This window comes from Coffea eugenioides, chromosome 1 (assembly GCF_003713205.1).
Source record: "Coffea eugenioides isolate CCC68of chromosome 1, Ceug_1.0, whole genome shotgun sequence".
NCBI lineage: Eukaryota > Viridiplantae > Streptophyta > Magnoliopsida > Gentianales > Rubiaceae > Coffea > Coffea eugenioides.
Genome location: NC_040035.1, coordinates 5784804 through 5799526, shown reverse-complemented (window position 1 = coordinate 5799526; position 14723 = coordinate 5784804). Strand labels below are relative to the sequence as shown.

General features: G+C 35.0%; 1 protein-coding gene and 1 non-coding gene across 2 annotated transcripts in view; one reads left to right on the top strand and one right to left on the bottom strand.

Moving 5' to 3' along the window:
- Positions 1-8024: 8024 nt before the first annotated feature.
- On the bottom strand, positions 8025-8131 carry LOC113753134. The gene has a single exon (XR_003464978.1). It is a non-coding gene; the product is annotated as a small nucleolar RNA R71 (small nucleolar RNA).
- A 610-nt stretch (positions 8132-8741) lies between these two features.
- The window catches only part of LOC113766318, a 31777-nt gene continuing 25795 nt past the window's right edge, over positions 8742-14723 (top strand). The window contains exons 1-4 of the mRNA XM_027310524.1: positions 8742-9197; positions 9915-10727; positions 10830-11713; positions 11849-12508. Of these exons, the coding sequence (XP_027166325.1) occupies positions 8742-9197; positions 9915-10727; positions 10830-11713; positions 11849-12508 (2813 nt within the window). The remainder of the gene's footprint in view (positions 9198-9914; positions 10728-10829; positions 11714-11848; positions 12509-14723) is intronic.

Below are 14723 nucleotides of genomic sequence, written 5' to 3'. Positions count from 1 at the left end.
AGCTATTCTAGCAACCATAGGTAATCTTTTCTTCCATGAAATTAGTCTCATTTTTCCATGTGCTTGTTCAGACCTTTTGTTCACATAGAATGCTTGGCATGCCCATTGAAAATCTGAAAATTCAATTAGATCAAATTTCATAAGTTCAAAATAGGGATTTTTTTTCATACTATTTTAGACCTTGATGAAGAGTATGAAGAAGCCCAAAGGTACATATTCCAACAAAATCAATGCATCCCACAAAAAATCTGGACAAGACATTATGGTCTTTGGAACTATCATACCAATCATCCCCATTGAAATGCAGTTCAAAAGGCCAAGAAAAAATATCTAGCAATGGTGAATGATAGTGCTATGCAAGACTCATAAGATCCTTTTGATCCATGAGCAAGTTTCTCTACAGCCTCTTTCAAAAAAAGGACAGAAAAATAAAGAAATCTCAATAAAAGGCGAAATAAAAGACGATGCATGGACCACATTGAGATATACAACATCACTGATCCAGATAGCACTCCATCAGACACACCAGATGAAGACATTTACTACCCCACTCATGTCTAAGTAATTTGCCTTTTACTTTTTCAAAAAGTCATCTTACTATTTGAAGGGCCGTTTGTCACTTGAAGAGTCGTTTGTCTCTTACTTTTTTGAATAATCGTTTTATTGTTTGAAGGATTGTATTTTACTTTTCTGAAGAGTCATTTGGCTTTCATTTTGAATGAAAGGTCATCTAATACCTTTCGAAAGGCTTGAATAGCCATCTTTCTTATGTATAAAAGTTGGAATGAAATGGAAGAAAGGCAGATTGCAGTTTGAATAAGTCTAGTAGTTTTCCTAAAATCATGAAAAGCTAAAATCATTCATATTCCCTTTAGACAGGCAATGATCGGAGAATATTTACACCATCAGTATTTTTTCAACACCTTCTTCATCATTCCTATTCCCTTTAGACAGACAATGATCCTTATGAATGACTAAGGTCTTGGTTGTTTCATAAAAATCCCTTGAACTGTTAGAAGCCATGATGGCTAAGTGTTGTTCGGGAATACCTAGAAAAATCTTGAGCTGCTCTGAAGTTTGGTATCAGAGCCAATTGTCTAAAGGGAATAGTTCTTGTATTATGTCTACCTCTTTGTCTGCTACTTCTTCATCTTCATATGATCTTATTTTATGCAAGTCTAGTACCAATAAGTTAGATTCTTTATCTGAAATATCAGTTGAACCTGAGATAGTTAATTCCACTTATCAATCCCTACTCTGCTTTTGGAATACAATCCTTTTCACTACTAAAGACTATTAAGTCCATTATTAAGTACCATCCAAAAGGAATTCGAGAATACATTCAATCTTCTAAAATCGATCAGCATCATATCCTTGCTACGAAAAAGGAATAGATAATAACTCTTTACATTCCACCAGATTTTCGTTCATAATAAAAAAAACAAGGATTTACTCATATTCACTTTGGGTCATAAGATTTTTCCTATCATTTCATGGAAGAAAAAGATTACCTATGGTTGCAAGAATAGCTCTATTGGATACCAGATTCAAGAAATATCAACATGCCTACATTGCAACTGTTGAGACAACTTTATATGCGGGAACAGTTTTTATAATTTTAGTCCCAAATTTTAATTTGTCTTTATCTGATCCTCATTTACTTGATGCTCTTAATGTACAAGTTCAAATAATTGGAGCAGATCAAGTTCTAGATGCTATTGCTGCAACTCTTCACTACCAGTTGGTGTACAAAATGCAAAATCATGCACTAGATCTAACAATTCCAGGAAGTGATGAAGCCCTTCTTATCCGTGTGGATGAGAAGAATTCAGCCGCTTGTACTCATGTTCCAAGACAAATCTCAAAATCAAAATTAATTCAATTATTACTAGATAATTGGATTACTGATTTTGAGACACTTCATTACGCTACTAATGAACCAATTGAATCTTCTGATTCAAAGATCTCTCAAATCTGTGATGGCCGGGTTTCTATAAGTTTTGCTCATTCTCTCACCTAACGTCAAATTCAAAAAAGGCTTACGCTTCTATTTTGCTTGCGTAGGTTTCAATGGATATGTCAATAGAATAAGGTAAGAATTTAGGTGCTTATGATTACAATAATGAAAGGTACCACCTTTGAGATCTTATTAGTCATTTTTCAAAGGAAGGTCAGCCTGTTTATTATTTTCAGGATTCTATTTCTAGCCACATATATTCTGATATATGTGACAAATGTGATAAATGTTGGGAAAGATCTTATGAAGATTATTATTCATCTTCAAAAAGATCTCAGAAAAGAAAGTTTGTGAAGAGAGACCATGTAAACTTGATTTTAAACCAGAAAACCTTGATTTTGATTTTGAAAGCTTCATCTCTTTACGAAGCAACTTTGATTGAATTCAAATCCCATCCCAATAGATGATCCAAAGAAAATCTGAGTGGTTGCCAAAGTCTAAGGAAAAACTTCGTCCATATTCCCAAAAATGTTTGAGCATATTAGAAAAAGAAGATAAAAGAAGAAAATCATGTTCTCAAATGTGTTTAATAAAACAACATGATAAACCTCTTCCACAAATCTTCACGTTTAATGAAGAAGATTTTCCAAAATTGGAACCATTTGTCAAAAATGGTTCTCGACATTCTTCAAAAGTAAAAAATGCTCATCTGACAGTTTTATCATCAGGAGAAACAGTTCATTCTAATATGACTGATGAAGTACTCAATTGGCAAACTGAAAATTCTTTGGTTCAAAACTCAGCTCTGACATCCATACACAAAAAAGTGACTGAGGTAAGAAAAAAAGTTGATCAGATTGATACCACAGTAAAAAGTGAAAACTCACACGTATCTCATATGATCTATGTTCTGGTGGAAAAAAAGGCTTGAAAATTTGAAGTATAATTTACCTACACATTCTTCCTCACTTGTTAAATTTGTTGAAAATCAGGAAAAAGAGACAAAGTTTATTAAGAATCAGATTGAGTCCTTAAAAGCCACAGGTGAGGTTCCTAAATACTCTGGAACATTTGAACTACCACCTCCTACCGTAAGTCCAAAAATTCTGAATAGCATTATCATTCTTCATTCAAAGAAATTTTGGCTGTTAAAATGGGTATTAAGAAATTCTCTTTCTTTCTAATTGCTCATCGTTTTCAGGTCAAAATGGATATGGGTTCTTTCCCAAAGATGCTACAATTCAAGCAAAAAATCATACCTCACCCACAACTACTCAGATGGTCAGCCTGGGTCTCACAATATTCCTCCAAAATAAAACATATCAAAGGTAAAATAATGTTGTTGCTGATTTCTTCTCAAGAAAGGAGTCAATCAAACAAATCTCATCATTTGCCATGCTTTCACCTGTCTTCCAAAATCCTCCTGAAAATTTTCAAATACTTTATCCTTGACAAAAAGAGGATATAGAAAGAATTAGAAATACTTATGAACTAGAAGTTTTTGGTTCGTATGGTGGTTCTATTTTGAATCTATTTGGAACCAATCCAGAATATCCTTTTTATCAAACTTTATAGCCTAACCTCATGATTTCCTAGAATCTCTCTTATGGTATTTTTGGTGCTTATGCCATCAATGTCATATCCTTATGGAATTTCAAAACCCATTTTTTAACCAACCTTTAACACGTAACCTTCAATTTTTTCGGCAATAGTTCAAACCCTTATCTTTCTGGCATAACTTGTTTTCAACAAATTCAAATCATATTATCTTCCATTTCCATAAACCAAATCATCTATCAGGAAATCAAATCCAAACTCTTCCAAGTGCAGTTATCTATAGGAAATTTTTTCAATCCTATTTTAGACCTTGTTGAAGAGTATGAAGAAGTCCAAAGGTACATATTCCAACAAAACCAATGCATCCCACAAAAAATCTGAACAGGACATTATGGTCCTTGAAACTATCATACCAGTCATCCATAGTGGAATGCAGTTCAAAAGGCCAAGAAAGAATATCTAGCCATGGTGAATGATAGTGCTATGCAAGACTCACAAGATCCTTTCGATCCAGGAGCAAGTTCCTCTACACCCTCTTTCAAAGAAAGGATAGAAAAATAAAGAAATCCCAATAAAAGACAAAATAAAAGAAGACACATGGACCACATTGAGATATACAACATAACTAATCTAGATAGCACTCCATCAGACACACTAGTTGATGACATTTACTACCTCACTCATGTCTGACTATTTGTCTTTTACTTTTCCAGAGAGTCGTCTTACTATTTGAAGAGTCGTTTGTCTCTTACTGTTTAAAGAGTCGTTTGTCTCTCACTATTCGTCTTACTGTTTGAAGAGTCGTTTGTCTCTTACTGTTTAAAGAGTCGTTTGTCTCTTACTGTTTGAAGAGTCCTTTGTCTCTTACTTTTCTAAAAAGTCGTTTTACTATTTGAAGGGTTATACTTTACTTTTCTAAAAAGTCATTTGGCTTTTGTTTTGAATGAAAGGTCGTCTAATACCTTTCGACAGACTTGAATAGCCATCTTCCTTATATATAAAAGTTGGAGTGAAATGGAAGAAAGGCATATTGTAGTTTGAATAAGTCTTATAGTTTTCCTAAAATCATGAAAGCCTAAAATCATTCATATTCCCTTTAGACAGGCAATGATCCTTATGAATGAATAAGCTCTTGGTTGTTTCATAAAAGTCCCTTGAACTGTTAGAATCCATGATGGCTAAGTGTTGTTTGGGAATACCTTGAAAAATCTTGAGAGAGCAGCTCAAGATTGTAAGAACTAGGCTGACCATCTGAGTAGTTGTGGGTGAGGTACGGTTTTTTACTTGAATTGCAACATCGTTGGGAAAGAACCCATATCCATTTTGACCAAGAACCATTTTTGATAAATGGTTCTAGTTTTGAAAAATCTTCTTCATTAAACATGAAGATTTGTGGAAGAGATTCATCACATTGTTTTATTAAACACCTTTGAGAACATGATTTTCTTCTTTTATCGGAGACTGGTTATAAATTACTAGCCTTTAAATATTTTTCTTCTTGATGATAAATTTTCCATTCCAAATAGGTTCACCTTTTTTGCTCAAATTGCCAAAGCTAAATGGTTTTCAAATTTTGATTTTAAATTAGGTTTCTGGCAATTAGACATATGTCCCGAAGATAGGCATAAAATGGGATTTTGTATCCCAAATCATTATTTTCAATGGAAGGTGATGCCTTTTGGCCTCGAAACAACTCCATCTCTTTTTCAAAAGGCCATGCTTAAAATTTTTCAACCCATATTACATACTGCTCTAGTTTACATTGATGACATTCATACCAACACCTAAAGCAAAAAACAGTTGAATCATTTTCTTGAAATGTTAATTAAGATCTTTTCGATCATAAGAAAGACATTTCATTTGAAAAAATTCTTTTCTCTCTTTTACATCTCCAATGAACATAGGGTGCAAGATATTAATTGATAAGAGTTTATTTTACGTATTTTTAAGTGCATTTTATTAGTTAATTTTGAGTTGATTATTTAGTTTTATAAATAAAATAAAGAGGTTTTTGGTAAAATTATATATTTTTGGTAAAAGTGGATAATATTGCATTTCTATTGATTTTAATGGTAAAAACTTCATTTTTATGCAGGAATGATGATTCAATCACCAAAGGATGTCAAATGAGGTAAAAAATAGAGATTTGGTGATGAATTCAAGTGGCAACAAGAAGAATGAAGTGAAAAATGTTCAAGTGAGGAAATGCAATACAAGTCAGTTTTGACACTCTTCAGTATTTTGACCATATCTGGAGCTACACTTATCGGATTGAGGTGATCTTTATACCATTTTAAAGCTAAGAAAGAGACCTACAATTCGTATGAAGACATCGAAATCCATTTCTGCCATCTTCATGGGCAAAACGTTGGAATACAGAAGCTGCATTCTGTGGTCGGAAGTTAAAACAGAGGTTTGAACAGGTGACAGTATTTCGATCATATCTCAGGCTACAATGCTCCGATTTGGATGATTCTTGAAGCATTGGAAAGCTAACTCAAAGGGCTACAACTTTTGTGTTTTGCACAAAAGCTAGTTTGGCCTTTATCATGGAGAAAATCGCAGTTGAAATAAGGCCAGAGTGAAAACGCGAGTAGAAAAAACGCGAGTTTATACCGCGTTTTGTGTAGGCGCGTTTTATAGCCGAAATTCTGCAATTTGACTCAGTCAATTCTCTTGTGTGCATACCACTTTCCAGCTATAAGATGCAAGGGAATTCGGTGCACATGCTTCTGCAATAAAAGAGAAGACCAAATGAGTGTGGACAAAAGGAAACATCATATCTTTGACTTCTTTTTACAAAATCTGAGTGGAGGAAATTATGAAGTGAGAGGAATGGAATTTCTACCACCTTTTATGCAGAAATACAGGGGAGAAGCCGGGATGACCAGACGTAGCTAGTTTTCCTTCTTGCAACAAGTTTTCTCTCTAGTTAAGAGTTCTTAGAGAAGCATTTAGAGTTTTCACTTGTAATCATATTGTGCAAGAACATAGCAGGAATTGGAGAGCTTCACCTTCAATTGGCTAAGCTTTCTTTTATCTTTCTTATACTTGTACTTTATGATGTTTTGCAGTAATAAACTTGTGAATTTGATTGTTAAATCATTCATGAGTAGCTAAACTCCTTCATCTAGGGAGTAGATGAAACTTATGGCTAAATAATACTAATTGAATGTGATTTACACTTGTTATATCTTGAGTTAACTTGTCTACTTGTGTAGCTGTGATTTCTTGTTATTGATTGATCACCAATAGCATGTTTATAGTGTTATTATTCAATGAGAATTGGTAATAACAATTGAAACACATGAGTAGTGCTTGAGTTGTATGTTCATGAAAATAGAGATACACTTAGGTGGATTATTGAGCATTTCATGAAATAAAACGGAGTAGTAGTAGTATTTCACCATGAAAATAGGGAAATCTATATTGCTCTAAGCCATTTCATCATGAAAATGAGACTTGGTAATCTTGGAAATAAATCTCTGGTTAAGCAAGAATAATAGCAAGAAGTAAATCCATTCATTTGTGTAGTTTATGCCATAAGTGGAATCTACATCCCTAGAATCTTCATTAAGTGAAATTTCTCTATTTGCATTCAGCATTTGTTAAACTAGATTTGTATATCAGATTTGTAGATTACAGGCATTAGACTTTCTCTGCTCAAAAATTAATTGTAAGTCTAAATAATAGAGAGAACAGGGGCTTAGTAATTGTTTAAATTGCTCCTCGTGGGATCGACCCGATACGCATCTTGTACTAAAATTGCGACCTGTATACTTGCAGTCCAACGGGTGTAAAATCGGAATTAAACTTGCACTTAAAGTGAAAATCCGTCAAGTTTTTGGCGCCGTTGCCGGGGAGCGGCAATATTAGGGCCTAGTCATCTCTATTAATTTAGACATTTTCATTGTTTTTATCCAAGTTGTTGAATTAAAACTACAAAAATTTCTCTTATTTTTATTTGTAGTGCATGCACCGATCAAATAGAGAAGTTGGACATTTTGATCCTGAAATTGAAAGAACATTGCGGAGACAAAGGAGGAATACACTGCATCAAGAGGAACAAGAGGTTTGGCAGCCAATAGAAGATATCTTGATAGAATTACCATTTGAAGAAGAAATGGCTGAAAATGACCTAAATAGGCGAGTTCTGCGAGATTTTACTATACCGGGAACACAAGGTTCACAAACGAGCATAGCAAGGCCTGCGGTAAATGCTAACAACTTTGAGATTAAACCATCACTTATCCAAATGGTTCAACAATCTCAATTTGGAGGTAATGCAGTAGAAGATCCTAATACACACTTAGCTACATTCTTGGAAATTTGTGATACAATTAAAATGAATGGAGTTAGTGATGATGCTATAAGGCTAAGATTGTTCCCATTTTCATTAAGAGATAAGGCCAAACTTTGGCTACACTCTCATGCTCCCAATACTTTCACTGGATGGGATGAATTATCAAGAGCATTCTTAAATAAGTATTTTCCACCAGGTAAGACTGCTAAGCTTAGAATGGATATCACTAGTTTTAGCCAATTGGAAGGTGAATCATTATATGAGGCATGGGAAAGGTTTAGAGATTTGCTTCGGAAATGTCCACATCATGGACTGCCGGAGTGGTTAATCATACAAACCTTTTATAATGGTTTATCTTTCTCCACTAAAACTATTATTGATGCAGCTGCAGGTGGAGCTTTAATGGGAAAAACACCCCAAGAAGCTCATAATTTGATAGAAGAAATGGCAGCAAATAACTATCAATGGGCCAATGAGAGAGGTAATACAAGACGTCACGCAGGTATGATAGAAATGGACACTCTCAATATGCTGAGTGTTCAAATGAATAATGTGATGAAATTGCTAAGTAGACAAGGTCCAAGTTCATCTAATGCACATGTAGCATGCTGTTCTGTATGTGGAGGTGAACATGATACTAATGAGTGTGTCGATTCTGAACAGGTACAATTCGTCAATAATTACAATCGTAATGCTCAAAATAACCCCTATTCGAATACTTACAATCCGGGATGGAGAAATCATCCAAACTTCGGATGGAAGGATCAAGGAAATCAACAAAGGCCAACCAATCCGCCGGGATTTCAACCAAGGCAACCACAGGCTGAAACTAAACCAAGTTGGGAGATCGCGGTGGAAAAACTTGCTAAGGTGACTTCGGACAGATTTGAACGAGTAGAAGGGAGACTGGATCAACTCACTACAATGTACAGGAATGTAGAGGTCCAAATTGGTCAAATTGCTAGTTCTTTGAATAATCGAAATCAAGGAGAATTACCTAGCAAAACAGAGGTCAATCCTAAGGAGCAGGTGCAAGCCATTACTCTTCGTAGTGGTAGACAATTAGAAGATCCTCCAGTGAAGGAAGTTGAGAAAGATGAGAATGAAAAACAAGAAGAAAAGCAGAGGAACCAAGAGGCGATTGTGGAGGAAAATAGGCGGGAGAATCCAAGAGAAAAGCAACCATCATCTTCCACTACCATTCCAATACCCCCTGCGGTTCCATTTCCACAAAGATTAAAGCAAAATAAGTTTGATAAAGATTTTGAAAAATTTGTTAAACTTTTCAAACAATTGCACATTAACATTCCTTTTGCCGATGCTATTTTGCAGATTCCATCTTATGCGAAATTTCTCAAGGAAATCATGACTAGAAAAAGAAAGTTGGAAGACTGCGAAACAATAGCATTAACGGAGGAATGTAGTGCAATTATTCAAAATAAGCTACCACCGAAGTTGAAGGATCCGGGGAGTTTTTCTATACCTTGCACCATAGGTAACGTTGATTTTTCTAAGGCATTGTGTGATCTTGGTGCTAGTGTATCATTAATACCTTTAACGGTGGCTAGACAATTGGGTTTGCATGAGCTTAAACGCACTAATATCACTTTGCAACTAGCGGATCGGTCTATTAGATATCCATTGGGAGTGTTGGAGAATGTATTGATAAAAGTTCAAAAATTTATCATTCCAGTGGATTTTGTGGTATTAGATATGGAAGAAGATATATCTATGCCAATTATTCTAGGTAGACCATTTCTAGCTACTGCAGGTACTATTATTGATGTAAAAAATGGCAAACTTAAGTTTCAAGTAGGTGAAGAAGAGGTAGAATTTAATTTGAATGAAATGGAAAAATACCCTTCTTTTACCGATCATGCTTATTCTATTGGCACAATTGATAAACTAACCCAAGAGATGAGTCAAGTCAACTTTGACTTAGATCCTCTTGAGTATTGTTTAATGAGTTTAGGTAAGCAAGAAGATGTTTGTGAAGAAATTGAAGAATTGGCCAAATACTTGGATTTTCAAGCACCTTATAAAAGGGGTAATTTGTATGAAAGTCTTGGCCAAGGAAAAGGGTTTTCACAACCTTCAGAAATTGAACCTCCAAAGTTAGAGCTCAAGCCACTTCCGACTCATCTAAGGTATGAATTTCTTGGAGAAAATAAAACTTTACCTGTAATTGTTAGTGCTGACCTTGATGATGAACAGTGTGCAAAGTTGTTAAGAGTTCTAAGAAGGCGTAAGAAGGCAATTGGATGGACAATTTCAGACATTAAAGGTATAAGTCCGTCTATATGCATGCATCGAATTTTATTGGAGAACGGTTGCAAACCAGTGGTGGAAACACAAAGAAGACTCAATCCAAACATGAAAGAGGTGGTAAGAAATGAAATTCTTAAATGGCTTGACGCAGGTATAGTTTTTCCTATCTCCGATAGTGTTTGGATTAGTCCAATTCATGTGGTACCAAAGAAAGGTGGAATGACTACAATCGTGGGTAAAAATGATGAATTAATTCCATCTAGACTTGTGGTAGGGTGGAGAGTGTGTATCGATTATCGTAAGTTAAATACGGTAACAAGAAAAGATCATTTTCCCCTACCATTTCTTGATCAATTATTGGAGCGAATAGCCGGATATGAATTTTACTGTTTTCTTGATGGTTTTTCAGGATATAATCAAATAGCTATAGCTCCAGAGGATCAAGAGAAGACCACATTTACATGTCCTTATGGCACTTTTGCCTTTAGAAGAATGCCATTTGGGTTATGCAATGCTCCCGCAACTTTTCAACGATGCATGATGGCTATTTTTTCTGATTATATTGAGAAAATTATGGAGATATTTATGGATGATTTTTCTGTGTATGGTTCATCTTTTGATCAGTGTCTTCATAATTTGGAATTGATTTTGCAGAGATGCGAGGAAACAAATCTTGTACTGAATTGGGAGAAATGTCATTTTATGGTAAAAGAAGGAATTGTTTTAGGACACAAGATTTCCTCCAAGGGAATTGAGGTGGATCAAGCCAAAATAGAAGTCATCGAAAAATTGCCACCCCCAAGCAATGTCAAGGGGATAAGGAGTTTTTTAGGACATGCTGGCTTTTATAGACGTTTTATTAAAGATTTTTCTAAAATAGTAAAGCCATTATGTGATTTATTATGTAAAGATACTCCTTTTCAATTTGATGACAATTGTTTGGTTGCATTTGAAAGGTTGAAGAAGGAATTGATTTCGGCCCCAATTATAACTTCGCCTGATTGGTCACTACCATTTGAATTGATGTGTGATGCAAGTGATTATGCGGTTGGAGCAGTTTTGGGACAAAAGAAAGAAGGACGGTTGCACGTCATTTACTATGCTAGCAAGTTGCTAAATGAAGCACAACTCAATTATGCAACCACAGAAAAAGAGCTATTGGCAGTGATATTTGCTTTGGATAAATTTAGATCTTATCTAGTAGGATCTAAAGTTATTATATATACGGACCATGCGGCTCTTAAATATTTGTTACATAAAAAAGATGCAAAACCAAGACTAATTCGGTGGATTCTTTTATTGCAGGAATTTGATGTGGAAATAAAAGACAAAAAGGGAACAGAGAATCTAGTAGCGGATCATCTATCACGCCTAGAATATATTCCAGTCAAGGATCAAGTTCCTATTCAAGAGAATTTCCCGGATGAGTTTGTCCTAGCAATTATCAATTCTCCATGGTATGCTGATATTGCTAATTTTTTGGTAAGTGGAGAGATTCCAAAGGGAATTAATTACCATCAAAAGAAGAAATTCTTACATGATGTCAAAAGTTACTTTTGGGAGGAACCATTGCTGTATAAACATTGTGCCGATGGTATGGTACGTAGATGTATTCCCGAAAACGAGGTACATAATATTTTATATCATTGTCATAACCTTGAAACAGGTGGACATTTTAGCACCTCAAAAACTGTGGCAAAGGTATGGCAATCAGGGTTTTATTGGCCAACTATGTATCGAGATGTTCGGGAATATGTTAAAAGTTGTGATGCATGCCAAAGAACTGGAAATATATCTCGAAAGAATGAAATGCCCCTAACTACCTTCTTAGAAGTTGAATTATTTGATATATGGGGTATAGACTTTATGGGACCATTTCCAAGCTCTTTTAATAATAAGTACATCTTAGTAGCAGTGGATTATGTTTCTAAATGGGTAGAAGCAATCGCTTCACCTACTAATGACTCTAAGGTTGTACTCCGATTCCTTAAAAAGAATATTTTTTGTAGATTTGGTATACCTAAGGCCATAATAAGTGATGAAGGAAAACATTTTTGTAACAAACAACTGGATTCCTTATTGTTTAAATATGGCTGTAGGCACAAGACATCACTCCCGTACCATCCTCAAGCCAATGGACAAGCGGAGCTAGCTAATCGTGAGATAAAGCTCATTTTGGAGAAAACTGTGAATAAATCACGCAAGGATTGGGCTACAAAGCTAGATGACACACTATGGGCTTACCGAACGGCATTTAAGACTCCCTTAGGGATGTCGCCGTATCGTTTAGTCTATGGAAAAGCTTGTCACTTACCTGTAGAGATTGAACATAAAGCTTATTGGGCTATTAAAGCAATTAATATAGATTTTAATCTTGCAGGTGGAAGGAGATTACTTGAGCTGAGTGAATTGGAGGAACACCGGTTACATGCATATGAAAATGCCAAAATTTACAAAGAAAAGATCAAATATTGGCATGACAAGCACATTATTCCTAAACAATTTCAGGTAGGGCAAAAAGTGCTTTTATTCAATTCACGCCTGAGGTTATTTCCAGGAAAATTGAAGTCAAGGTGGTCTGGACCATTTGAAGTCACTCAAGTATTTCCCTATGGAGCGGTTGAAGTGGCAAATTCAAGAAATGAAAGGTTTAAGGTCAATGGACAACGAGTGAAACCCTACTTGGCAGGTGAAATCGTACCCAAAGGACTCATATGTCTTTTGGGCGACTCTTCTTCAATTTAAGAAACTGAATGTGTGAGTCGAGCCAACGACTATAAACAAAAGCGCTAATTGGGAGGCAACCCAATGTTTATGTTATATGTGTTAAATTGGTGTCATTTTGTGGTTTGAATAAGTGTTTTAGTTAATTTGTTGTTTTTGTGTGATAGGGTTGGCAAATGGAAGCAAGAATGACCATTTGAGGTGAAAAAGGCGAACTGTGATCAAACAACTCAACCCCTCGATTTGCGTTAAAGGTGTTTTTGATTCATTATAAAGGGGTAAAATGCATGTTTTTAATGTTTTACATTTGTTCCAGTGATTAAAATTGGCAAACAAATGATCTATGATGCATTTTGAGTCATTGGGGTACCTTTTGTAATTTTTCAAAAGTTGAAATTCTGCTAAAAATCGAAGCCGAAAACGCGTTTTCCAAGGCAACGCGACTATAAGTCGCGTTTCTCAGAATCGCGTTTTCAATTCTGCGCCTGCAGAACAGAAAACGCGCCTTTAAAACGCGACTTTAAGTCGCGTTTTAGAGGAAGTCGCGTTTTCACGCCTGAGCAAAACTGGAAAACGCGACACATATAAACGCGACTTTAAGTCGCGTTTTAATACGTAACCGCGTTTTAAATTCTGCGAGATTTGTGCAGAAAACGCGGATTTAAAAACGCGCGTTGAAGGCGCGTTTTTAGTCGCGTTTTCGGTTCATTTTTCTGCTTCAAAAACGCGATTTCCAGAACATTTCTTCACTTTTCCATTTTTCCAGCCGCGTTTTTCTTCTTCTCTTCTACCCAACTCACAAATCTTCATTTGTACTCCATAATCGTCTAAGCCGAATTGAAGATCATTTGGGCATTCATCCACCGCCCAATCGTGATGCAGAGGATGACGATGATGCCGAGGGGGATGACTGACTTGGCACACTGCAGAAGCTATCTTTAGTTGATGAACTTGCTTGCCTAATAAGGATGTTTAACTTGTGGAACTTAAGATGTTTAACTTCATTTTATTTTTTTGTTTTCTATGTGGTAGGTACTTGTATTTTGACAGTGGTCCGTGATTAGTGGCTGATAAGGATCTCAGCCATTGACTTGGGGAGTACTTCTTTCTTTTCTTTTCTTCTTTTGTTTCATTTCTTCCCTACACATTGAGGACAATGTGTAATTTAAGTGTGGGGGGAGAAATATGTGTGATACTTGTGGTTTTAGTTGTGTTTGATATAATTCTCGTGCTTAAATGATGTTTCTTGTGGTTGCTGGCAGGGAGTTTTAGTCCACTTTTAAGGGGAGATTCTGTCAAAATTTTTCCAAAACCTTATACATATATATGTTATTAACTATAATAAATAAATAAAATTTTGTCACTTATCCTTTTGAAATAAATATATGCGGTTTTGATACTTCTTTTCTTATGAAATTTGGAAATGATTTTTATGTGATTATAATTTTTACATTTATAGGAAAGTATATCTAGTAAAGTGGAGAAAATTATGCCTACATTTTGTATATTTGATGAAAATTCTTCTTTTTATCTAATTTTATAAGATAAGAAATTAATATGGTTAATAAGTGTCATACTCTTCTCATGATTACTCTTAGAGGGAATTTTATTATATATATACATCAAAAAAAAAAAAAAAGTGTTATTCTACTCCAATGATTCTCGTACCGAGTAACCGGGGGTTGGCATCTACAAATGTCGACATTCGCGTAAAAAGGTACTTGAATTAAGAGTATGCAAAGCAACTTGAGTATGTGAAATGTTGAGTAACCGGGGATCTGCATCTAAAAATGTTGATCTTCGCGTCAAAAGGCATTTTTCACAACTTAAGTAATATTTAATCCTTAAAATATATAAATATATATAAAAAAGAGAAAAAAAAAAAAAGAAGAAGTAAATTAAATCCCTCTTTAA